Source organism: Theropithecus gelada, chromosome 20, assembly GCF_003255815.1.
Source record: "Theropithecus gelada isolate Dixy chromosome 20, Tgel_1.0, whole genome shotgun sequence".
Taxonomy (NCBI): domain Eukaryota; kingdom Metazoa; phylum Chordata; class Mammalia; order Primates; family Cercopithecidae; genus Theropithecus; species Theropithecus gelada.
Window position 1 is genome coordinate 26192365 of NC_037688.1, and position 25698 is coordinate 26218062.

Here is a 25698-nt window from a genome sequence, read left to right on the forward strand (position 1 = left end):
GACTCACGGCCTTCCAGTCCGGGCACAGCCCCTCCTCTGCGTGTAGCATGTAGTCGATGCGCCGGCCATTGCCCTTCAGCAGCTCCTTCCGCCCCTTCTGGCCCGAGCTCTTGCTGGTGGGAAACGCCAGGTACTCTCTGCGGCCCTCCTCACTCTCCAGGACCCTGTCCACACACACAGGAGGTAGGTGAGCCCCCATGCCCGCCCCTGGGCCTGGCAGGGGCTGTTTGTGGAGCCATGGTCTCCCCCCAGTGTGGGAACGGGTGGTGGCACCAAAGCTCTGGGTTTAAGATCTGTCTCTCCTGCAGGCCCAAAAAGGGCCTCAGCTGGGGGCAGGCCCAGTCGCCTGCGGGTTCCTGGCTGAATTGGGGCTCCGGAGCCTGTCGAGGTGTCCCGTCCACCCCAGCCTGGCCAGCACTCCCTTTCCCTTTCTGAACTCGGACAAAACTGATCCCACCCATTCCCCAGAATGGGCTTCTGCCCTGAGCCAATAGGGGGGCTGTTTTGGGGAGCTTGGTCTTTGCCGTGAATCTCGGGGACCCCTGTGACTGTTGTTCCCAGGTTGACTGGGCTGAGGGAACCAGGAGAGCACCTCTGAGGAGTCTCATGTGGGGCTGTCCCTACGTGGCTGTGTGACTCTGCTTATGTCACCGAGCCTCCAAGCCTCCGTGCCCGTCTCCTTCCTGTCAGCCTGTCCCCTGGGGCCTCAGCACCACTGGGCCAGAGACCTAGGACCCCCTCCTGGGAGCCCCCACCGCAGAGGGCAGGCTTGGGCCAGGGCCTGGGATGGGAAGTGCAGTGGTGAGAGACCCTGCACAGGCCGCCAGGTCAGTGAGTGCCTGGACGGATGGCAAAGGGGCACCCGGTGAGGCAGGGCCTGCAAACATGGGTTTCCACAAAGTTTCCATCAGCCTTGAGATAAATACACTAATGACATTCAGAACATTGTTACAGCTCAGAAATGGAATCCATCACTGTCCTTTGCCTTTGATAATTAATTCCAGCATCAATGATCTGAGAGTTACTGGTAGTCACTTTTTAATCATCATCTCATAAAAAGAATTTTCTCAGCATAGGATGATGTTTCAAATTTAGTCTATAATCTAATTAATTGGCTTAAATTAGCTGCAAGGAACCATCGCCATGACTGCAGTCTCAGGCTGTGAATTATAAATTGGTTCTGCTGTTGGCCTCTCAGATGTGTTCTTTATGGACATCTCACTGGGCTCAAGAATGAATGTTGGCTGGGATGGAACTGTGTCTACTTTGAAAATGGTCGGTGTGTTATTGCTGCTGGTGTCTCTTTGCCTGATTGGCACTGCAAGCTACCAGGCTGCCTGCAGCAGGCGCCATACCCAGCAACTCTTTCACAGGGGTCGACCTGTGGCCTGGGCCTGGGAAATTCCAGGCCCTCTCCCGTACCCAGCAGGCCGGGGCCCAGCTCCTGAAAACAGGTTTAGGAAACACCCCTAGAGATTTAGCAAGGCCAGTCCCCCTGGGCGTAAGGGCCTGATGTCCACCTGCCTGGCCCAGCTCCCAGCTCTCAAAAGCTATCAAAGGTGGGATGAGGGACAGGTTTCCGCCAAACAAAAGCCCTCATGAGCCCAAGCTGAGCTCTCCGGTGTGGGTCCTGCCCAGTCCCTGTCTCCACCTGAGTCAGGGCGTCAGTGCCTTGTCCCCAGCCTGGGAGTGCAGTGCTTACTTCTGCAGGTTGTCGGGGGTGCACACGTCCTCATCATACAGGCCATTCGTGTCCAGCAGAGTACCTGCGGGGGAAAAGGGGACGACAGCAGTTGCTGCAGGTGGGGCCCAGGCAGCCTCTAGGGGGTGGTCTCTGTGGGCACGGGCTAGCCAGGGGCAGCAGAGTGGGGCCCTTCCCAGCAGAGAGGTCTTGGGGGCAGGTCCTAGTGGTCTTTGAGGGAAGCCTGTGGTGAGCCCAGTCCCCATCTTCCTCCCCGAGTCCCAGCTCACCGATGGCCCACGGCTTCTCCTCCCCAGGCCCCAGGCGGCAGGGATCCCTGTAGTGGGTGAACAGGGAGTGCTGCTGCTCCAGTTTGTCGTCTGTGCGGGGAGGGAGGAAACACTGAGGCATCAGGGGGCTTTGCTGTCCCACACGACCTGCGCCCCTGCTTCCCATCAGTTACTCCCCACATGCTGCCAGGTCCCCGTCCTTTAGGCCACTGCCCCTGAGTGGGATCTCGGTCCCAGTCAGGTGCCCCCATGCTTCATTTGTCGCTGCTTTTCTGTGTCCTTGAGAACACCTCCCCGAGCACACGCCCTGGTCTTTGGCTGTCCCTCTGAGGACAGTGACAGTGACCACTATCCTTGGACAGAGGAAAGAAGGTCCCCACAAGGTCCGTATGGTCATCGGATCCACAGATCAGTTATTTACAGCAAGTGTTTGCTGTTTCACTGATGATGAGTCTTTTACCCTAATGGTTTAAGGCGCAATTCCCAGGGTTCAGATCCCTGTGCAATCACTGCCTGGCTGTGTGACCTTGGGCTGGTTCTGCAGCCTCTCTGAGTCTCAGCTTCCTCCACCACACCACGTGGAGACATGCAATGCTTCCCTCTCAGGGTTGTTAAGAGACTTAAGTGAAACAGCAATTAGAATGGCAGCTGGCTCAAAGTGAGAGCGCGGCACCCCGTTGATGAGTGTTACTAGTGGACTCGTCCTGCGTCTGCTTCAGAGGCCCCCAGCCTTCCTTGTCAGAGGTTCATTTTTAGGGCATCTCTGTTTCCAGCTTTCTAGGCAGAGCGTGGGCTCTTCCTGTTCTAGGATTTCCAGGGGGCAGAGAAATCAGTCTTGCTAAATACCCCACCCACACGCTCTCGAGGAGCAGGAATTCTCTGAGCTGGTAACGAAGTCTGCCTCGCTGTGACTGAGCCCACAGCCTCCCCAGAGCTGGAGACCCGAGTGGGGAGGAGCCCGGCCTCACCAGAGGAGCAGTTGTCAAAGTTGAAATCTCCGCAGACGACATCAAATGCCACCAGCTCCTCGGGGTTGGCTGTGCTGGACGAGGAGGTAGATTTTCGGAAATCAGCCAGCCAGTCCTGAAGCAGGTCCAGCTGCCCACACCGGATGGCGCTGTCCTCTGCAGGGCAGAAGTACAGAGACTGAATGATGAAGCTGGCCCCAGACCCCAGTTAGGCACCAGGCGCTGATCCCATCCCTAGAAAAGCACAGGCGGGTGGCAGCCCTACCTTGCGGGGCGTGCAGGTGTGTGCAGGCGATGTACCCGACGATTCTTTGGTCCTGAGGTGTGCTTCCCACCTGCACCTGGGGGAGGAGGGGGTCAGTGCTGCCACCTGCCAGTTGCCGTGGCCCTGAGAGCACAGGACGCTGGCAGTGCCCACCCACGAGGTCAGACCCTCACAAGCCAGGCTCCTGGCTAGATTCTAGGGCCCGAGTAAGGACAGGACGCGTCCTGCTTCTAAGAGCTTACGGATCTGGGCTGGAGGCGGATGCTGAAACTCTCGGCCTGTGGCGTGGGGAGAGCCGGTGGCCATCTGTGCAAAGCGTGGGGGAAGTGCCGAACCGCACCAAGGCTCCCCCAAGGCCCAGGTCCTGCCATCTCCCAGTGACCAGCATGGCCACGGCTCTTAGTTCCTTGTCCACTCCTGCCTGTGGCTCTTTCCTCCCTCCCTCAGTCACACCCTGGTGCTCTCTCCCTCTGAAATCTCAGGGGGTTGCCCCTGTGCCATGGTGTGGCCTCAGAGCCCACCCCACATGGTAAGAGGCCCAGACCCTGCCCCTCCTGGCCTCGTCACCTTCTGGCTACATGGTGAGTCATCTGCTTTATAGGCCGTGGTCCCGTCGTCCCCAGTCTTGGATGAGAGCTCGCTGGTCCGTGTCCCAGGCTGGCCCCTGCACACCCCTGGCTCCATCCTGAGCCCACTGTGGTGGCAGCCTCTTCAGGCCTCCCCTCTGCCCCAACCTCCTGCTTACCTCCTTTACCCAAGACAGAGCCTTCCACCCGCCAGGTGGCTGGCGACCCTGGCAGGCCCCCAAAGACGGGCTTAATACAAATGAGCATCTCCACTGTACCCCACAGGCAACTCGTAACTGCCCTACCCCAGGTGGGGGCGAGATGGGACCCTCGTCAGTGCCCGGCCCAGGAGAGGTGAGGGATGGCCATGGAGACACCCCACACAGAGAGGTTGCTCGCCGGCTCCTCATCCCCTACCCCTGGGATTCCCTCCCTCTTGTGCCTCTGTGCCCTCCCTGAGCTGTGCAAATCCATTCCAGACTGGGTTTCCCAAGATGGGGAGACCCCAGACCCAAAAAGCACTCCAGGGAGGTAGCTGGGCAGGACACGCAGCCTGTCCCAGTTGTTGGCTGAGGGCTGAGGGCTGCAGGGTGGGTGCCCCGCATCTGTGGAGCTCACAGCAGCGCGAACATCACAGCCTATCTGCTCCGACAGCTTCGGTTGGCTCTGTCCTTCCTTTGCTGCTGCGGTCAGTCGGGCTGGTATTATCTCCTCCCTCTGGAGGTCCTCAGCAGCAGGTGCTCCCGGCCTTCTACAGCTCTCCATCCCCTTCCCAGCCCTAACATGCACAGCCTTCCTTCCCCGGCACCCAGGGGTATGGAACGTCTGGCTGTTCGGCCCCATAGGTTCACCATTCACTTCTTGCTCACAGACAGACCCAAACCTTAGCCTAACAGCATCCCTGCCCCCAGAATGGCTGTGAGATCACGCAGCATTGATGGTTCTGCTACAAAAACAAAATATTTATGAAGCTGCCATGCTCAAAAGCCCACATGAAGCTGGGCACGGTGGCTCATGCCTGTAATCCCAGTAATTTGGGAGACCGAGGTGGGTGGATCACCTGAGTTCAGGAGTTCGAGACCAGCCTGGCCAACATGGTGAAACCCCATCTTTACTAAGAATACAAAAATTAGCAGGCGTGCCAGGCACAGTGGCTCACGCCTGTAATCCCAGCACTTTGGGAGGCCGAGGCGGGCAGATCACAAGGTCAGGAATTCGAGACCAGCCTGACCAACATGGCAAAACCCTCTCTCTACTAAAAATACAAAAATTAGCCAGGCGTGGTGGTACGTGCCTGTAATCCCAGCTACTCAGGAGGGTGAGGCAGGAGAATCACTTGAACCTGGGAGGTGAAGGTCACAGTGAGCCAAGATCATGCTACTGCACTCTAGCCTGGGCGACAGAGTGAGACTCTGTCTCCAAAAAAAAAAAAAAAAATTAAGCTGGGCGTGCATGCCTGTAATCCCAGCTATCCGGGAGGCTGAGGCAGGAGAATCCCTTGGACCTGCGGGGCGGAGGTTGCAGTGAGCCAAGATCCCCCATTGGACCACTCTGGCCTGGGCGACAGAACGAGTCTCTAAATAAATAAATGGCCACACGGGGGCGCCATCTCCAGGCAACTACTGCTCCTCCTCCGTGAGGATCATCTCAGGCCGGGCGTGCTTGTGCTGGGGTGGGGCAGCGCATGGACATTACTTTGCTGGGTCCTTATAACGGCTCAGGCACGTGGTAAAGCGATGCCACTTTTACCGTTGAACACACTGAGGCCAGAAGTTGCGTTGTGGGCTGGGGTCACAGGCTCACGTGGTCTAGGCAGCTTCCAGTGGGATCTGTTGGTCGGAGCTGCTCTGCGCTGCTTTCTGAGGGACTGGTGTCTTTGCCAGGTGTCTCCTCAGCAGCCTTCTCACTCACCCAGCACTTGGTGTCACCTGCCCCATGCTGCATCCCGGGCAGGGTCGGACACCCACAGGGAGGCCTCAGACTTGGCCTGCATGACGAGAACCCACTGGAGGGAGGAGTGGCAAGGCCCTGCTGCCTCCCACCCCGCTTCTCCCTCCTCATCGGCTGTGTGATCTTGCCAAGACCCACTTGATTATTTGCTGGGCCTTATTGATTCCTGGCTCGTGGCCTTGGGAGCCACAGAGCCTTGTGTTTCTCTTGCAAAAACAAACAATCACACGAGGGGCTGTGCCTTTGAGTCCTGGTGGGCAAAGACTGTCAACAGGAGAGGCGTCCAGAATGAGGCTCTATTGCAGGTGAGGAAAAAAGGATTCCAGTCCCTTCCTTCACAGAGCCGCATTTCCCTGAAGGCTCCGAAGTCCCACACGGGAAACCACGAGGGCCTTCCGGGGAGGAGGGGACCGCTGGCTTCTGCAGCGAGTCCCTCCGGCATCCCGGCCCCTCTCCGGCTGGGCCCCTCCCTGAGGCAGCCCCATGTACTTCACTTCGCCGCCCTGGGGTCCGCGTGTGGCAGGCACACCACAGCTCTGCTGTCCTGCTGCTCTGTCTGATGGACAGACAAGACCCTGGGCATGAGGGCAGAGGAGCCCATGAAGGGAAGAGTGGATTGTGCGGGCGGCCGCTGAGGGAGCTCCATGAGGTAGTGTGGCCACATCCAGTATGGGACCAAGACAGGCAGGGGCAAGAGGTGCAGGGACCCCTCGTGGGGTTTGTGGCTGGGGCAGGGCTGGAGCTAAGGGTGGCGGGGGGGTGGGCGGCGGGGAGGTGGTACAAAGTGAAGGTCAGACTTTTCCCGAGGCAGTAGAGGGCATAAGAGGAGTCACACCTGGCCTTGGACAAGGAGGACGGGGGACAGCTGGAGGGGAGGGTGACCAAAACCACAGCAGGGCTGATGCAGAGGAGGGGGCCTGGGCCAAGGGAGCTGGAGATGTGGGGTGTACCCAGGGCCATCTGGAAAGTGAGCTAGGGGCCAGGGATGTATGGATCGGGCACAGGACAGAGCAGCCAAGGTGGTCCTTCTGGCTTCAGGATGGCAGAACCCGGAAAAGGGGCAGCCTGGGGCAGAGGCTGAGTCTGGTTTGCGAGTGAATGGGGATGTGTCCTGGAGGCAGCCAAATGCGGGGCTGGGGGCTTGGGGGAGAGGTCTGGGCCAGTTCAAAGCAGAGGGGCCTTAGAAAGGACAGAAATGGAAGCTGCAGAGTCCCACTCCCAGGCAGGTACCATGGTGGTCTCTGAGAAACCCTACTGCAGAGCAGCCAACCACGGCTCCAGCTCACCGCAGCCACGTGGGGTGTGGAATGTGGCGGGCCTGAGGCTGCTGAGAGAACCTGCAAAGTCTGTGAAATATCTTGATTTTAAAATATTGGTCAAGGTTGGGTGTGGTGGAAAACGCCTGTAATCCCAGCACTTTGGAAGGCCGAGGCGGGCGGATCACCTGAGGTCGAGAGTTTGAGACCAGCCTGACCAGCATGGTGAAACCCCATCTCTACTAAAAATACAAAATTAGCCGGGCATGGTGGCGGGCGCCTGTAATCCCAGCTACTTGGGAGGCTGAGGCAGGAGAATTGCTTGAACCCGGGAGGCGGAGGCTGTGGTGAGCTGAGATTGTGCCATTGCACTCCAGCCTGGACAATGAGAGTGAAACTCCGTCTCAAAAAAAAAAAAAAAAAAAAAAAAAAAAGGTCAATACAAAAAATTTTTTGAATGTCATAGATCAGGTTACAGTTTGAGACCCAGGAGGTACAGGAAGATGAAAAGAACTTTCAGGACAGAACCTGGGAGGAGGGGCTGTCCCAGGGAGACACTGTTGACCTCGGTGGGAACTGTGAGGGTGCCCCATGGAGGAGGGAAGTGGGAGGTGGGGAGAGGATGTGTGGATTGATCTGTGCAGAAGTGGGCTGGGGTAGGGGGCAGGGGAGGCCCCGGCCTCTGAGCCACCTGTAGTAGGGTGGGAGTGAGGGGCACACCCTCCCACCTTGGGCCTGACAACACATCCCCTTCTTCCCCAGAAAGTCACTCTAGCTGCTGAGACAAAAATACATCCAGAGAACAGAACACCAACGAACCATATGCCAAAATGGGAACGCTGGATCTATCTGTCAGGAGCTGCTTCAATTTCAGCATCCCTTGCAGTTAATGAAGAGCAGAGGACCCAAACTCTGGGCCTGGCACAGCCACACAAGAGCCATCGAGGAACCAGAAGTGGGGGCCAGGGCCCTTGCTGTCTGCCTGGCTCCCGCAGGGCTTGGAGACAAGCACCGCCACTCCTGGCAGGCACCAGGTCGTGCACCAGTGTTTCCCTGGGCAGGCAGAGCGTGGTTGCTTCTGGAGGGGAACTTCGAAGTGAGGAAACCCGCCCTGGGCAGGCCTCTGAGCCACAGCCCTCCCTGCAGAGCTGCCACTTTTTCATGTCTCACCCTAAAGGGACAGAACCCACATCTGAAGCGGCTGCTGCCTCTCGGGGCAGAAAGCCCTGTGCTGCATCCACTGGCCAAATGATGCTTCAGAAAACTCTGGAAGCACCATGAGCGGCTTTTGGATAGAGAACAAAAGTCAACACTCTGAGCGTCTCAGGCGCAGTGGAAGATAATGTATAATGACCAAATTACCACGGCCTAAAAACTCCTCCAATCGAATCCAAATTAGCAGAAATAATTATGATTCACTTTAATTAGTGACTATGGAAGCGAAACCATGGCTGGTGGGCAGACAGCCTGGCAGGGCAGCTGCACGACAGCCAGGAGGGAGGGCTGTCCAGGCCAGGGAAGCTAGTGACCTCAGTGAGCCAGGCGGTGTCAGGGCCTGGAGACATGAGGGTCCCATCTGCCTGCCTGGCTTGGTCTGGGCTGGTCTCTCTGCCTCATATGAACAGACAGGGGCCCTGCCTCCTGCTCTTCCTCGCTTTATCACTGCCACCATCTCCACGACCACCATCGCCACTCTTGCGCCAGCTTGGAACCCTTCCCAGGTCTTACTGCTCTGGTCCACTCCCACCGTCTCCTCACTTTACAGTTGGGGAAATGGTGGCTCAGAGATCTGAGGAACGGGCCCAGGATCACCCAGATGGGCCTTTCTGAGCCCAGAGCCTCGGTGCTCATCCCTGCATTCTTGTTGACTGTGTCCCCGAGCCAGGGCCCTGTTGTTCAGCTCCAGGAAAGACCGCGTCTGCCTCCCACTCCAGCCCCCACAATGATGACTCCCCATTGCAGCCCCCCTGCCCGCATGGCTCTAGGACCGGTGGGCACGTGGTCCTCGGGCTGGGCCAAGGCCTCCTACCTTGAGAAACAGAGCTCCCTTAGAGGCCAGGGCGTCGTCATTACACTTGTTGGGGTAACAGTGATAGGCCACGTCCATGATGGGGTAGCGGCTGGCAAAGAGGAGGCCGCTGTTGAGACACTTGAAGCTGCAGCAGCCCTGGCAGCCGTAGACCCCAACGTCGTACAGGATGTACTCAAAGTAGCCGTGCAGCTGCTCTTTCAATTTGGTGGCTGCCCGCTTGTCAAACACCTCCTGCAGGCACAGGAAGTCCAGGTTGGCGGGGAAGAAGGCAGAGACCTCATGGTCGAAGGCCTCGTCGGGGTGCCGCCTCCTACGCGCGGCTGCCTTCTTCACCACCGAGGCCTTGTACAGGAGCTTGCTGTTGGCACCTGGTTCCCCGCTGGCACTGGTGTCTGGCCCAGCTCGCCCCTTCACCAGGGACTCCCTGGAGGCCGAGGGGCTGCCCAGGCTCCCCGAATCCCCGTCCTGCTGATTGTGATTGGGCGTCTGGCCCCTCGGGCCCCCGCCAGCTCCGTTCCTGGCCTGGCCCCCGGGCACAGGGTCGTCAGCTTCGGGTGGCCGGCTGCCCTCCTCACCACCGATGCGCACAATGCAGGCATCCTCCGGGCTGCTGCCGTCGACAGGGTCCCCAGAGGCTGGGCCGTTGGCAGCCTCGTCACCGGGGTGCCGCCCACCGTCACCCTTGTACTCCACAGAGGCTGTCCTCTTAATGCTCCCGGGGACGGCCCGGGCCACCCCATCGCCGCCCTGTGGTGACACCAGGCTGCTGAAGCTAGCGGCGCTGATGGAGGTGTTGGTGGGGGAGTCGATGTAGATTTTGATCTGGGGCCGGGCGGCCCCATTGCGGATCCTCTGCCCGATCTCCTTGGCCCGCGCTTGGGTGTTAAAAAGGTTGTTGATCCTGGCGAGTGAGTCGGGCAGGAGGCAGACGTTGGCAGTGGCGAAGCAGAAGCTTTTGCCAGGCCCCGTGCCCTTCCATTCACTGAGCAGGGCTGCCCCACCGGCCAGGCCCTTGTCTTCCAGCCGTGAATAGATGTAGGGCCGGCGGGCTGACTGCAGCGGGGACCAGAAGAGGAAGCCGAGAAACGCAAAGGGCAGCGAGGCCACCAGGAGGGCCAGGTAGATGGGCGTGAAGAGGGCGGTGCAGAGCAGCTGCAGGCAGCACGGGTCGTCCGCCCGCTGGCGCTTCTCGTAGGTGGTGGGTATGAAGGAGGCAGCAAGCCGGTCCACCAGCCAGTAGCATGGGAAGATGAGGGCCCAGGACACACAGTGCAGGGCAGACAGACAGCTGTTAGGAAAGGGGGTCGTGTACAAAACCATCGCAGCTCACTGGGCGCCGCAGCCGGCCCTACTACATGGTGTCCGTGGCAGCCGCGGGCACTTTCCTGGGCGAGGGTGGGCGAGGAGTTGGGGGCAGCTGGAGGAGGGGTCACCTCCTGGCGAGATGCAACTCTGGCTGGTCAATGGTGAGTATTGGCCAGTCGGTCATGGTTCACCTCGGTGGGCCATGCCTAGGCCTACTGCAGACCCTGCAGAAACAGAAAGTAGGGGGACTGTTTTTAGTGATCTTAAGGGAGCGGGTCAGATATGGGGCCATCGCCCCAGCTCATCCCACTCCTGCTTCCCCTGGTGTGAGCAGGACAGTTCTGAGAACCAGGCTGGAGCCGGCAGGCTCAGCAGGTGGCTGGGAGACAGCCCCAGCACACCACTTCCTCCATCCGTGCTGTTCTCTTGGAGCGAATAGCTTGGTGACATGACTGCCCCTAACTAATCTTCTTGACCTTGTAACCCAATTGCTTGAAAATAGCCCTGGTTTCCAGAGAGGTACAGATCTGTGGGTGCAAAGGGAGCAGGCAGGGCATCCTAGAGGACGCCTGGGCCCACCCTAGCCGGGGGCCGCTGGAAGCCCTTCAGGAGCCAGGGCGGTTTTTAGAATGGGAGAGCAGTAACCCTGGGTCAGAGGAGCCACAAACATGGCCACTCGTCACGGACAGAGCAGGAACAAACGGCAGAGCAAAGGGGCCAGAGACGCCTGGAGCAGAGGGCAGTATGGCTGGCAGGGCCACAGGGAAGGGCAGTCCCCCTCCGTGCACAACCGGGCTCTCACTGTGGCCCCAGCCTGCAGGATCACACCAAGCCTGGTGTTTCCACTCCACTGACCGTGGGAGAAACCCCCCAGCAATGACGATCCCAGCACAGCCTGGGTCTTACCAACTTCCAGAACCATCAGAGTTCCCGACAGTCCCTGTGACTTTTGAAGAAGCTCCCTGGGGCTGTATGGGTCTGGCCTAAGCTTTAACTGCTGTCCCTCATGTCCTCCAAGATGCAGCCCAGTCGAGACCCATAGCCACCTGAATAAGCCCACCCTGGGTCCCCTGTGGGAGCCACAGTGGGTCTCGGAGCAGACTCAGAGCTCTGCCTGGGCAAGGCTGCCAGGTGCATCTATTGTGCTGAATGTAAAATCAATAAAGACAAGCATCTGGAGTGTTTGCCCAGCCTCCAGGGACCCACGTGTCATCACCCCGTCAGGGAGCCTGTAGAAGTGTAACCCAGACTTTTCATAACTAGAGCAGTTGGGCCACTCTTTCTCCACCCACTCTCTTGCTGACTCAGCCCAGCTCCTGCCCTGGCACTTTGGGGGGTCTGAGCCCACGGTGCCATCTGTCCTGGCCCCACACCTTCACCTCCTCCTGAATCCATGGTCACCCAAGCCAGGGACCTAGGTGTCACCAGACTCTGCCTTCATTCAGTCCCCATCAGTCCCTGCCACTCCTGCTGAACCCCCTGTGCCGGCCCGGGACTGCATCACGGTTCCCCAACTTTATCAGCCTCTACAAGGGCTGCAGGGACGTTCTCCGTGTAGTCCGCTGTGTCACAGCTGCCTCACACCTACTGGAGCTCCCTCAGCCCTTAGTGGGGAGCCCAGCCCCTCCGTCAGGCCTGCAGGTCTCTGCAGCCCCCTCCCCTGGACGCCTGCCTCTCACTCGTGTCCCGTCCCTGCCTGCCATTCCCCATCCCTCCGCCCCTCGCCTCACTCACCCTTTCTCTTAAGACTCAACTTAGAAATTCCCTCCCTAGAAGACCTTTGGACCCCTTGCCCCGGTGGCTTAGGTGTCTCCACTGGTGGCTCCCATCCCCACCAAGTGTGGCCCGGTCTCTGCAGTTCTATATCACAAATGCTATGGGATGTGGCCACCTGCCCAGCAGACCGCAAGCTTCAGGAAAGAACAGGCCGCACAGGGGCGCCCTAGAGTCCCAGGCTTGCCCTGGCAGGTATGCAGGAGATGGGGGATGAGGGGAGGTTCACCTGGATGCCTCCAGCCAGAGTGGGGGCAGCTGTTTTCCCGCCTGCAGAGGGGGTTTCTGTGGGGCATGTCAGCCCAGGACAAGCCTGCAGCCACCATCTCTAGGGCTTAGTGTCTAAAGGTGAACTTGAGCTGGGTCTGTATCTGGTTCTGATAAGCAGCTTCACAAGGCTGTCACTCTCCTCAGGGGAAATGCCTTTGAAGCCAACACTGGAAGGGTGCAGTTCGGAATAGCACATGTGTCTATGCAGACCACAGCCGGGCAACCCGGAGCCTTGGGAAACCAGCTCTGCGTTGGGCCTCAGTGAAATCTGGGACATGGGCATCTCACTCTGCGGCCAGTGCTTGTGGCTCAGTGCTCAGCGGGACTGGTGGGTGTCCAGGTCCGCCCCCGCCTGCCATCTGGCTTGGGAGACTCCAGGACGTGCTCCCTCATTCTTTCTTTAAAATCCCAGCAATTGCTGCAAGATGAATCAAACCTGCAGAGGGAGCGACAGCCCACTCGCTCTCCCTCACCAAGCTGGAGGGTTCCCCCCTGCAAACCTGCAGCCCTCATTGTGTGGAGCTGGCTGCCTTCACACTGGCTGGACTGACAGCCACAGGAGGGGACACGGAGCCACCCACAGGCACCTGTCTCTGTTGGACCAGCTGGGGCCAGAGGGAGAGCTTGCAGGTCCTGTCTCTGGGGACAATGGGGGTAGGATGGGGTCTCCCAAGGCTCTCCAGCCACCAGTAGTCCCTGTAGTTGGCACTAAGGCCTCAGGGTAGGGGTCCAGCCCAGATTCTTGGGGCCACCTGGAAGTCACCCCAGTGTCATGAAGCAGGGCCGTTCCCGAGTCTCCCTCATCTCTGTGACCTGAGGTCACCAGCCCAGCCTGGCCAGCACCATCCTCACCTGAGTTCCTGCTACTGTCCTACTGTCCTCAGCCTCAGCCACAGCCCCAAGCTCACCACCAGTGTGCAGAGGGTCTTCCTAGACACAGCTGATCCTCCCTCTCCCCTTGGTGGTCTCATTGTCTTGGGGGACAAAGTCCAGTCTCCCAGTCTCTGTCTAGGGGCCCTTTATGCTTCTGCCCCCACCAGCTCTTCCCTCATCCACCCCCACCCTGGGATCCACCAGCAGGAAGGGCTGTACAGGCTGAGCTCTGGCATGAGGACACTTTTTTTTTTTTTTTTTGAGACGGAGTCTCGCTCTGTCGCCCAGGCTGGAGTGCAGTGGCTGGATCTCGGCTCACTGCAAGCTCCGCCTCCCAGGTTTACCCCATTCTCCTGCTTCAGCCTCCCGAGTAGCTGGGACTACAGGCGCCCGCCACCTTGCCTGGCTAGTTTTTTGTATTTTTTTTTTAGTAGAGATGGGGTTTCACCGTGTTAGCCAGGATGGTCTTGATCTCCTGACCTCGTGATCCACCCATCTCGGCCTCCCAAAGTGCTGGGACTACAGGCTTGAGCTACCGCGCCCGGCCAAGGACACTTTTGCAGAAGGATTTGGGAGGAGAAGGTCTATCCTGTCTGCACCATGCTGCCCTCCTGGCAGAACTGGCTGGTATTCCACAGTGTGGCCAGAGCTCCCTTATGGGTCAGAGGAGGGTGCAGACTCACTTCATCAAAGGAACCCTTTGGTGTTCCCTAAGGGAATTCCACAAACCTGCTCTCCCGTGTGGCGCATCCCTGACACTGGTCCATCAGGGTTGGGATCTGCTAGTGGCTGAGATGGGGCTACGGAGTGTGTAGAAGAGAGAGACTCTCTCCTCAGCTGCCCTGGGCCCCCCTTTCTGCTGCTGTGACCCCAGAAACCCTCTGGGCAAGCTCCCCATGGCCCTGCCAGCAATAGTAGTGAGCGGCCAGTCCTGATCTTTATGCTTCTCCTGGGCCGGCCAGAGGAATGTCTTTGGTCCTTATTCAGGAATTGATGGGATTTGAGGTGACTGGCAGCTGGTGGGCAGGAGTGGCCCACGAGCATTCCTCTAGGAAGTGGCAGACCCAAGCACGTCAGCCCTTCCTGCTGCCCTTCCAGGCCCCTTCTAGTGACTTCAGGTCCCCCATCCACAGCCCCTCGCAGCCTCCCAGCTGCTGCCCCCTGCCCTGCTCCTGTGTGCGGCCCCTGCCTCTGCACAGAAGCTGCTGGTGCAGGAGACACAAAAGGGATCGCCACCCTGGAGCTGGTTTCTAAGGCTCTGTGGTTAATTATCTTGTCTCAGGGAAATGAAAGGAGGGTAAATAAGCAACAACACATTAATTAGTCTGATCTACACTTTCCCATGAAAGAGGAGAACTAGAGTTAACCGTTAGAGGCTGGCAACTTTTCAGAGAAACCCCGAGTCCTCAGAGAGGTGGCCAAGGCAGGACGCGCTCCCTGGCCCGGGCCCGCTGTGTGGCGGTGCTCAGCCGCACTGGTGCCTGTCCCCTCCCTGTTGCCTGCACTCCTTTGGCCTAGTTGGGCCACAGAGTGGGCCCGGTACAGGTTCTATCTCCACGTGGGGGACTCCGTGCCCCCGCTCTCTGCTTCCATGTCCCTGGACTGGCAACTTTGCCAAGCAGAGTCCACTGTGGACCCCTCTGAGGGGACTGGCAGGACCCCCAAAGGCCTTGTGGGCTAAGTTTTTGCAGCTCAACCTCAGACTGCATTGTTCCCCCAGGGTTCCTTATTTTGAAGTCCACAGTCATCTGTGGGTTTGTCCCCTTTGTGAATCCTGGTGTGTGTGGCTTCTGAGGTTGCCCAGAATGACATCCCTGACACCATGCTCTCCAGGCCTGAGTTGGAGTCCCAATGCCTCCAGGTCGTCATGGGTCCTGGCAGGCCCCATGGTCACTCCTGAGCCCTGGGGTCAGTGTGGGAGGCCACACGGCACCCCAAGGCCGGGCTCCTGGGAGTCAACCCTGACCTAGAAAAGGAGACTTTAGACCTGCCTCTGGCCCTCAGCCTCACTGGCCACTGCTTAGCTTGGGCTTGGGACTCAGGGTGACCTGAGTACAACCCTGCACTAGTCAGGACTTCCCACCTCCCAGGACGATCATGAGGACAGAAAGGGACCAGGCTGGTGACCTGGCCAGGCCCTGCTTCCTTCCCTGCCTGCTGTGCCCCTCCTGGTAGGACCTCCCAATCACTCCTCCCCTGAGGTTGGCCCCTGTGTGCCCTGTTTGCTCTCCCCAACCTGTGGTCCTGGGCACGGTTCTGGGGGTCACTGGAGACCACCCACAGAACTCTCAGAGCGCCTTCAGGAGCCTCAGAGACATCAGTCACACTGCTTAGGCTGGAGCTGCTGGACTTCACTAGCTTGTTGCTGTTCCCTGCAGTGGGGACTGGACTGGGCCTGACTGTGACAAGGGGACTGGGCTTCAGGGAGCAGAGAACTCCATGGTTTGCAGGTTGACCCAAGTAGGAGGGGAACTTGCCCTGGGAGTTTGGGAGCCCAGACAACCCCAAGTCCATATGTGAGGGGAAGAAGTGAACAAGTCCTGGGCAGGACCCAAGAGGCCACAGCCCCAGTCACCCCTGGTGGGTGTGTGGCATTGACAGCAGGCAGCCACACACTGCGGCTGCTTCTGTGAGCCACTGATGATCTGCAGTCAGTCTGCAGCCCTGAGACCCCTGTTGCTGACATGTGAGCTGAGGCATCACAGCACGAAGGGTGATCCCAGGAATAAGGCCTGGCCAGGCTGGTCCCGTCTGGACAAGCCATGGTGGCCAGGAGCTCTGCTACTGGACGTCAAATACCACCAGCACCAAGACAGCCATCCCATTCGCCAGCTCTCTGGCAACAGACTTGCAGGTGTAATGGCACACAGGCTCTGCCTGCACAGTGGTGCAAAGGGTCCTAGGTGGATCTTGGCTTTGAATTTGAATTTCTCTGGTGGTGGGAAAGTGAACAAACCAGACCAGTTCTGCTGGTAAGGCAAGCCCTGGCCTCTATGAGGAAGCCTACATCATTTTCTAGGGATCTCTGAGTCTGGGGGGCTTCTGGAAAATTGAGGAGGTTTGGGAGTTGCCCCACCTTCGCACTAGGGTGAGGCCTGTCTCCCCTCCACTGCCCTTTCCTCTGGCTCGTATGCTTGCTGACACCGCTCTTCCCGGCAGCAGGGCTGGGAGTCCCAGAGCAGACAGGCCTCCTCTGAGTCCCTGTTGTGTCCACAAGCTCATGTCTAAACAGGAGCTGCGCCAGGCCCCTGGTTTCCGCAGGAAAAGCCACGTGGATTGCTCCAATCCAATTACCCAAGGTGCCTGCATCCGCCTGCGGCACTGAGCTCAGGCCAGGCCATTTCTGCCTGGATGCCTGCTGCAGAGGAGTTGGCATGGCAACATGAGCTCTGAGCTGCTGAAACTTAAGTCAACTCATGGCTGGGAGGACAGAAAGACAGAAGCGGGTGCCTTTCTGAGTGATGCAGGTCGGACACATCCACGCTAACTCCCGAGAGCCACATCCCAGGCAGAATTGGGGTCTGGGGTCCGGCAAGAACACGTGTGCTGTGGCAGCGGCTCCTACAGACACAGGTGTGCCAGGTAAATGCCTGTTCATCCATCTAGATCCAAAGCACCTGCCTCCTTCTCCCTGCAGTCCTCCGTGACCTGCACACCCCACGCACGTGCACACAGCCATGCCCCCACCCCCAACGTCTGTCACTCTAATCAGGCACGTGTCTGTTTGCACGTCCTGGATGGAGCTCCAAGTCTTGGCACCACCACAAGGCCAAAGCCCACCCTGCTGCACTCCACAGCGAGGGCAGTGAGCCAGTCAGGCCACTCAGCACCAGCTCTCCTGACCTGGAAGGTCACAAAACCCAGCTAGACTACCCTAAGCTCTCCCTGAAACTCTTATTGGGCCCTTGAGGAAAGAGGCCTGCATTTTATCTGAGATGGAAGGCTAGGAACCTGAAGCTTCTGGAACCTTCTTTGAGAATGAATCTAGTTCAGAGGAAAACAGACCTTAGGGCTGGAAGGAAAGAGACCAAGTCCTAGAGACATTGAGCTCTGATCTCCCTGCAGCCGAAGCCAGCACAACCTGCACACTTTCCAATGAATGATTCAGCAGTTCCCCTTGTCTTTGCTCTAGTCCCTTTGAGTTGGTTTCTGGCATTTCCCACTGAAGGGATCCTGTCTCAGATATGCCAGCTCTGTGATCTTTCTGAAATGCGATTCTATCAGCTCCTCTCCTGTGCAAACCTCCTGTGGCTCCCCCTTGACGTCCCACTGGGCAAAGTGGAGGCTCCCCTGAGTCCTGGGAGGCCCTGCAGAACCTGGTGCCTCTGGCCTGTGCCTTATCAGCATCCCTTGGGAGACCACAGCGGAGCAGACACTGGGAGCACAAACTCTGGTGTTGGACATGCAGGGCCAGGTCGTCCTCCTGGATATTGGACAGGCTGCTCAACTGACTGTGCCTTAGTTTCCTCACGTGTTAAGCCTTGGTAATAACCGTCTCAGGGTAGTTGCAGATGGTGCACATGCAGCACCGAGTGTGTTGCCTGCCTCATCTCTAGGATGCTTACTTTTATCATTTTGCTATCACTGTTAATTCCCTTGCAGCAAAGGCCTGAAGATATAGCCGGAGCCTTCAAAGTCTCCTCCTCGTGAGGCTGGTTTGCCTTACAAAGAGGGTTCTCTGCTTTCCCAGGTGCATGGCGAGGACAGTACAAGGGACGACGTCAGGGCCTCCATCTCCTCGCAGGAGGTGATCAGAGCCATCTGTTGTGGGCTGCTTGTGCAAGCCCGAGGCACAGGCTTCTGCAGAAGCCAGGTGCAGGCAAAGGGGCCATACAATTTTCAAAAAGAAACTTCCCACAGGAGGTATTACTGCACTGTGTGATTTCTGAGAATAGGAACAGGCTGTGAGCAGCTCTGGGGCCTTCCTTCAATCAGCCAGCCTCGGCATTTCCCTAGTGAAGTCAGAAAGCCCAGATGAAGCCAACTCGGGCGTGATTGGAAAGCAAATCTCAAGCCAGGTGAGTGTGGTGCATGCCCTAGAGGCGCAACAGCCAACGTGATGATTCAAACAGCAGTACCCCTGGGTCCAGGACCTTGTGCCACGGTGACATGGGCAGTTGCCCTGAAGGCATGGACCCCATCCTAGGGGGACAGCTGAGTTTGAAGACCTGACTGCCCACTCTCTACCACCTGCCACTCCAAAGTCATCTATTGGTGACCACAAAGGGTGCCAGCAAGGAGATGACTGGATGGAGGCTGACACCTAGACCCACATCTGAGCCACACCAGGCAGCACCTCCTCTCATTCCTGTGTTCTGCTCACGAACCCGCCTGGTGACCAGACTTATCTGCCAGTGTTTGCAAGGGCAGAAGCCCGCGGGGCTCCCACCAGTCCTATGCCCTCATGGAGGCTGAGCCCAAGACAGAGAGGAGGCCAGGGGCAAAGGCTTGCTTCAGGATGAAGATGGGGAACCTCCTCCAACTGGGGCAGCTCCAGGGCTGAACTAGAGCAGTCCTGAGTCAGGAGGCTGCAGGCCACAGCTGAGCATCTAGCCAGGCAAGGCCTCCAACCTCAAGTGCTCTGGGCCTGCCTGAGTGCTGAGGCCTGTGCCTGGGCTGGGCCTTGCAAGTCGCCAAAGCAAGGGATCCTACCAAAGCAGGTCACGTCACCTGTTCCCGGCTGACCAGCACCACCTCCATCCTCAGGAGGCCCTCTGCCCTCAGCGCCACCTCTGCCTTTCACAGGAAGGAGACCAGGAGGGCCTTGCTTCTCTCAGGTTCTGCTGTTGAGGTTTCTGTCCCAGTCAAGTCCCTACTTCCCTGACACAAAGGCTGATGTTAATGGTTCATGAGCCAAACAAGGCTTGGAATATACTTTACTTAAGAGGGGATGACAGCATACTTTCTGTGGGAGTAGAATTTTAAACACAAGTCCACACAAATGCTAGGATTTAGGTAGACCCTGTGTCGGCTGCATTTCAAGTACAGCATTTCCTTCTGGAACGGATTGGCCAACTGCACGATGTGTAGGCATTTCAAGGCACCAGAGAACACAGATTAAGACGACAAACCTTCCTAAAACAGAACAGACGGGCTAACATTCTTCGGAACAGAATCATTTCACATTCAGCCTAAAGTTTTCTATGCAAAGAACATTTAACAAACTGAGTCCTAGAGGAAAATTTATGCAGAGCTTAAAAAGCAAGTGAGTGAGAATGAGTAAATAAAATCAGGTGTCAGCATTTCACTCACCCTCCCAGGCGGCTGGGCTTTCCGAACTGAAGCAAGGCCTCACTGCTGAGGGTTGAGGCCCCATCCTGAGCCCTTTTGGAGACCTCTGACCCCAGGCCACTGCTCTACACATGGCACCATGAAAGACCCTCCCTCTGCACACGGCACCATGAAAGCCCTTGGCTCCAAGAGAACCAGCCAGAACACCCTCCCCTTTGAGAGAGGATGCCCCAGCTCAGGCCCAACCAAGGGCTGCTGTACATCTGAAAGGGGAGGCCAGGGCTCTTTTCCCTTTAGTTTACCTGTACTTCCAAGCCGGGGACGGGACTCTTGCCTCACTTCCTCTGGCCCCTGGAGCACCTGGAACCTGATGTCCAGCCAAGAGGTAGGACTGCACTTCCTGGTCCCCTGGTGGTTGGGTGGGATCATGTGATGAGTTCTGACCAATGAGCTGTGAGTGAACGTGATATCGGGTATTGCTGCGCTTAAGTACTTAAACAGTAGATGTGGAAACTTCCAGAGCTCTCTCCCTCTGCCACATTGACCTGCAGTGTTGGAGATGGTGGCTGCTCCGTCAGCCTCAGTCCAGGGTGAAGAGACACGGACCAGGGCCCTAGCTAACCCACATGTAATGTGGGCAAGAAGAAAACCTTAGATTATAACCACCGCGTGACCCATCCCATCCTGACCAACAGAAGACAGCTTCTGATTGGCTGTGTAATTAGTCAATTTACTTGATGCTGAAAACAAGCCTCATTATGGACAGCTCGCAGTTTCCCAAGAATGCAGCCAGATCTACCCTCCAATCCAATCCAACTCTTCCTGCTCTCAAGGATAATGAAGCAATAATGATGTTCCTTTGTCCTGAATCCAGGCCAGGTGGAAGACTCACTCCACACCCCCTCAATGTGGCCTAAAAAAGTCCATTCCTACCTACCCAAGTTCCTCTAGCACCACGAAGCATCAGGTGAGCTGAGTCTTAATCTTTTAATTTGTAGTGGAAACTCTTTCTGCTCAGAGAAGCGGTTGCTTTGGTGACACAGGTAGCACAGTAAATCCATAGACGTGGAGAAGTAAATCCACCAGAAACCTCTGCCAGGGGTCAGGGTATGGGTTGGTCACAGGGGCCAAGTGAGCCCTGCAGGGAAGGAGCAGGAGGCAGCACTGGGGGTCCTTTGAGGTGGGCTCAGATAGTGTCAGAGCCCAGAGGCCTGGCTTGGCGAGACACTGCCAGGTCTGACTGGCTGACAGTGTACCCAGGGCTGGCAGGGGCAGTGCTGGGCAGCAGCTGGTAAGCAGGGAGGCTGGGGGCACTGGGCGAGTCAGATGCAGCACCGTGGCTGCTCAGAGTATTGCATGGAAAGGGCCTAGGGTTTCTGGCAGCAGAGACTTTGCCTATTAGATGTGTATAGTTGAGGGTGGGGTGTCTCCTAGGGAGAGTGTGGAGATAGGAAGGTGGTGGGTATTGGGTGGAGCAAGTCATGCGCAAGGGAGAAACAGGTGTGGTGGTGGGACAGAAAGGGAACTAAGGGTGGATTCAGGGAGGTGGAGCCACTTAGAGAATCCTGCCTTTCCAGGGCCATGCCTTTGAGGACTGTAATGACTACCGGATCACTGACTGCAGACAAGGAGGCGTCCTCCAGGAGGGGCAGCTGGGGAACATGGGCCCGAGGGGAGGATCCCCTGCATTCACTTAGTTTGCCCCCAGTTAGGTTTTTTTTGTTTTGTTTTTTTGTTTTGTTTTTTGTTTTGGAGAGGGAGTCTTGCTCTGTCACCCAGGCTGGAGTGCAATGGTGCAATCTCTGCTCACTGCAACCTCTGCCTCCCGGGCTCAAGCGATTCTCCTGCCTCAGCCTCCCAAGTATCTGCGATTACAGGCATGTGTCAGCTAATTTTATTTATTTTTTATTTATTTTTATTTTTAGTAGAGGTGAGGTTTCACCATGTTGGTTAGGCTGGTCTCGAATTCCTGACCTCAGGTGATCTACCTGCCTCAGCCTCCCAAAGTGCTGGGATTACAGGCTTGAGCCACTGCGCCCAGCCAGGTTTGTTTAACTTAAATGCTTAGCCTATCCGGATAGTATCCCACCTACACCGTGCAGAGCAAGCTGGCTCAAGTCATCCCTTCTGCTCAGAGCATGCCGGCTGCATCTGTATCCTGCACTCCAGAAGGGCTGGATATGTCCCCGCACCATGGGACTGCTCCTTCTGAGGGCCCTTGGAGGATCCCTCAGAGCCCCTCCCCTGCCCGCCCCTTAGGGGCTGGACTTTCTCTTGCCTCTTCCCTCCCTTCTTGGCTGATCCCTTGTGGGACACCTCTTTCCAGGGGACAGCCAGCCCAGGTATCTCCTGATCTCTGACCACATGTATTTGATTGACAACTCTACATCTTCCTCTAGAAGTTTATTACTCCTCCTCCCCCCACTTCCCCACATACAGTTCTGTCTCCCAAGTAGTTCTGGGCCCTGGATCTCCTCCATACCCTGTCTCCTCTTCCCAGCTTACAACTCTGCCCTCTAGTCCCCTGGATCCATTCCCACAGCCATATCCCAGTTCAGGCCTCGCCTTCTTCAACCTAGACACTGCAACAGATTCCACCTGATCTCCCTCGTCTGGCCCACCCGGCAGCTGGTGGGGTCTTTCTAAACTACACGTCATACCACACTGCTCCCTTGTGGCCCTTCAGTAGTGCCTGCTGACTCCAGGAGGTTGCCCAGGCACCTAGGCAGGGAAGGGCAGGTGGCCTGATTGCTCTGTTTCCTCTTGTTCCTGGAGCTCCAGGGGCCCTGACACGAGCAATCCCCAACTCTGCCCTTCCAGGCCTCCACACTTCTGTCGGAGCTGTTCCCTGACAGCTGTCATCTGTGTGAAGGAATGTGGACTCAGCCGAGGAGCTCAGGGTTCAAGATTCACAGAGATGATCCCTTTGTCAAAACTCAGCCAGCCATCCCATGGCCCCTGGGATGACTAGAGGACCTTAGGCTGAGGTCAAACAGGCCCTTTCTGTCTTGATAGCTGAGTGTTTCTGAGAATGTATTGCTCAAGCTTGCAGTCTGCATACTAGAAAGGTAGGTAACCAGCCCCTGATAGATCTGACACCTTCAGATCTATCAAGCTAGAAACAGAACCAAGAGAGAGGAGGCTCAAGCTATGTCAGCAAATTCCATCCTTCAAAGCAGAAGGAGGGACGGCCTTGTGTGTGTGGCTCTGTGGGTTGTCTCTACAGGACCAGGGACCCTGCCCATGTGGAGCCCTGGGGTTGGGGGGTAAGGTGCTTGCCCACCCATCCCAACTTCCAGTCCCAGCAAATGAGGGTTCTGTTTTCTAACTCTGAGGCCACATGAGGAGAACAAAGCTTGTGCCCCCCACTCCCCCCGCAAGCACTCAGTATTTTATTCCACCACCTGACCCTAGCTGTGTATAGAGTAGGCAGATAATAGGAACCCCTGCCAACTGAGAACAAGCGGCAGCCCTGCCCCCTGCTGACCTGGAGCTGCAGCCAGTGTGGGCTCATCTGAGGCCACCTGCGGCCTGCTTGGGACCTCAAACTCATTCCCTCCCTGCCTTCCTTTCTCTCTCCCTGCTGTAGCGGGGACACAGCTATGAACCAGTCCATGGCAAAAAGACAAGAGGGAGATTAGACATGAGCATCAGAAAGGCAGGAGTAACGGAGCCGCCTCTTGGGGACATCAGAGAAGGCGCTGCCCAGCACATACCTCAGAGAATATGTTTTTCACACTGGGGGTTCAGCTACACTGCACAACTACCCCACACAACTACTCCAAATGGGTACAGCTGGCCCCACTTACAGATGAAATGGAGACTCAGAGAGGTAAATGGCAGTCCCTGAGAGGTGCAGCCAAGTCACCTGACTCCAATTTCCTTTTTCTCCCTACTTTTCTTGCCAAGGCTGAATATAAGAGATATGTAAACATACCCAGAAATATGTAAATGAGCAGCATCAAGCACCACCCTTACTTCCAGGACAAGTTCTGGGGGAAGAGTAACATTCCCTACACTGTCCTTCCCCCTCAATTCCCACAAAACAAGACCTTTGCCTCTTTTTTCAGTCCCCTGAAGGTTACATTTGTCACCCACCCCCACTGAGCCATTGGTGAAAACTCCAATGATCTTCCTCCCTCCCTGCGAGCTGCTGGTGTCATCTGTTTCCGCTTTTTTTCTTCCATTCAGTCACCACCACCTTGGATCCCCAAATCTCCCTGCCCCCAGCCTGGTGACCACCCTGGCAACCCTGAAAACAATTTGTCAATATTTGGGAAAGCATGAGTTCTTAACAGTGGTCTTGTTTTGACTCCCAGTCTGAGGTTCCTGACTGTCAGGGGTCACTAGTTTCTGCTTTTATTCCTGAGAATGGTCCAGTAGTCTGAATTACTTCTTTGGGATGGATTCAGGAGTAGAATTACTCAGTAAATTTTAAAGCTTCTGATACATATTGCCAAACTGCTTTCTACCAAGGTTCTGTCAATTTACTGATTGTTTGAGAATATGTGTTTCACAACATCCTTACCAACTCTGGGTTTTAACATTAAAAAATGTGATTTTGGCCGGGCACAGTGGCTCATGCCTGTAATCCTAGCACATTGGGAGGCCAAGGTGGGCAGACTGCTTGAGCCCAGGAGTTGGAGACCAGCTAAGGCAACATGGCGAAACCCAGTCTCTGCAAAAAACGCAAAAATTAGCCAGGTGTGGTGGCATGTACTTGTTGTTCCAGCTAATCAGGAGGCTAAGGTGAGAGGAACACTTGAGCCTAGGAAGTAGAGGTTGCAGTGAGCTGAGATCGCACCACTGCACTCCAGCTCCAGAGACAGTGAGACAGGTCTCAAAAAAAAAAAAAAAAGTTTTTGATGGTTTAGTGGGCAGTGGTATCCGGTTACATTTTTCAGAATGCTTAATTTGTATTCCTTTTATGAAGTGCTGCTTCAAATCCTTTTCCCATAGATTGAAGGAGTTAGTATTTTCTCCATAGATTGGGTGCACTCCACTTGAGTCAGGTTCGGGATGGGACCCAGACGGTCAGCTCCAAATCACTTAACCCAGAGTGGTGGTTTTCAAACATTTTAAAAAGCAGGACAGCCTTTTCTTTTTTCTTTTTTTTTTTTGAGACGGAATCTCGCTCTGTCACCCAGGCTGGAGTGCAGTAGCCGGATCTCAGCTCACTGCAAGCTCCGCCTCCCGGGTTTACGCCATTCTCCTGCCTCAGCCTCCCGAGTAGCTGGGACTACAGGCGCCCGCCACCTCGCCCGGCTAGTTTTTTTTTTGTATTTTTTTAGTAGAGACGGGGTTTCACCGGGTTAGCCAGGATGGTCTCGATCTCCTGACCTCGTGATCCGCCCGTCTCGGCCTCCCGAAGTGCTGGGATTACAGGCTTGAGCCACGGAGAGCCTTTTCTTAATCTCACACAGCATCTCTTTATAAAAACACTAACAAGTAGCCCGTGAGGAAAGGCTTGGAGCCCTCCCTTTTCCACCCCCACCCCACCCCTTTGGTTCCAGAAGCCTTAGTTTTACCTGAGGAGGGGCCACTGGGACCTTGTTGTCCTTCTCTCTGAAGAAGAGCTGTCACCGCAGACCTGAAAGGAGATGAGCAGTTCACAGGGGTGCCCGGAACAATCTCCAGAGCTCCCCTAACAGCCACCAAGCAGCCCAGAACAGGTGAGCCAGGTACAAAGACCAAGGGGCCCCACCTGCACCCAGAGGCACTGCCACACCCTCCACGTCGCCAGGGCGCGGGTGTGTGCCCGGCAGTTCCAGTGGACGAAGTGCAGCCCCAGTGGGTGGGGCCTGAGGTTTGTGTGACGGATTTTCAGGGAGGACGGTTGCCAAGAGGAGAGGACTCTGAGGGTGGGATGGATGAGCCCTCCACGTGGACACCGGGACCCAGGCCGGGCCCAGGGGTTGCAGGGGTGAAGGTGGAGGGTGGGGAAGAGGTGAATTCAAAAGCTCCAGCCGCAGGGCCCAGGTTTAATCTAATAGGAGAACCAGAACAATCAGAGCTTTGGGAGCTTTGTGTAATCTCTGTTTCCCTAAGATACTGAGGGTAGGGGACAGCTGAACCCAGGCCAGGGAAGAGGGACAGTGGCCACTGGGATGGGGTGGATTAGGGGAGGAAGAGCAACATTGAGAGGAACCAGAGGGATTTGGTGGCAGATAAGGGGGAGCAGATCAGTGGAAGGGAGGCTCAGCGGGACACTTGGTGAACCCAGAGGGGTCTTTGAAGG

The 25698-nt window shown here is 56.8% G+C and overlaps 1 protein-coding gene across 1 annotated transcript in view; it reads right to left on the minus strand.

Annotated features, from left to right (window-relative positions):
* The window catches only part of SMPD3 (sphingomyelin phosphodiesterase 3), a 92366-nt gene that overhangs the window by 3201 nt on the left and 63467 nt on the right, over nt 1–25698 (minus strand). The window contains exons 2-8 of the mRNA XM_025370228.1: nt 24989–25050; nt 9006–10537; nt 3205–3280; nt 2940–3095; nt 1972–2061; nt 1703–1766; nt 8–164 (exon numbers count right to left, since the gene is read on the minus strand). Coding sequence (XP_025226013.1) covers nt 8–164; nt 1703–1766; nt 1972–2061; nt 2940–3095; nt 3205–3280; nt 9006–10328 — 1866 coding nt within the window. The 5' untranslated portion in view covers nt 10329–10537; nt 24989–25050. The remainder of the gene's footprint in view (nt 1–7; nt 165–1702; nt 1767–1971; nt 2062–2939; nt 3096–3204; nt 3281–9005; nt 10538–24988; nt 25051–25698) is intronic.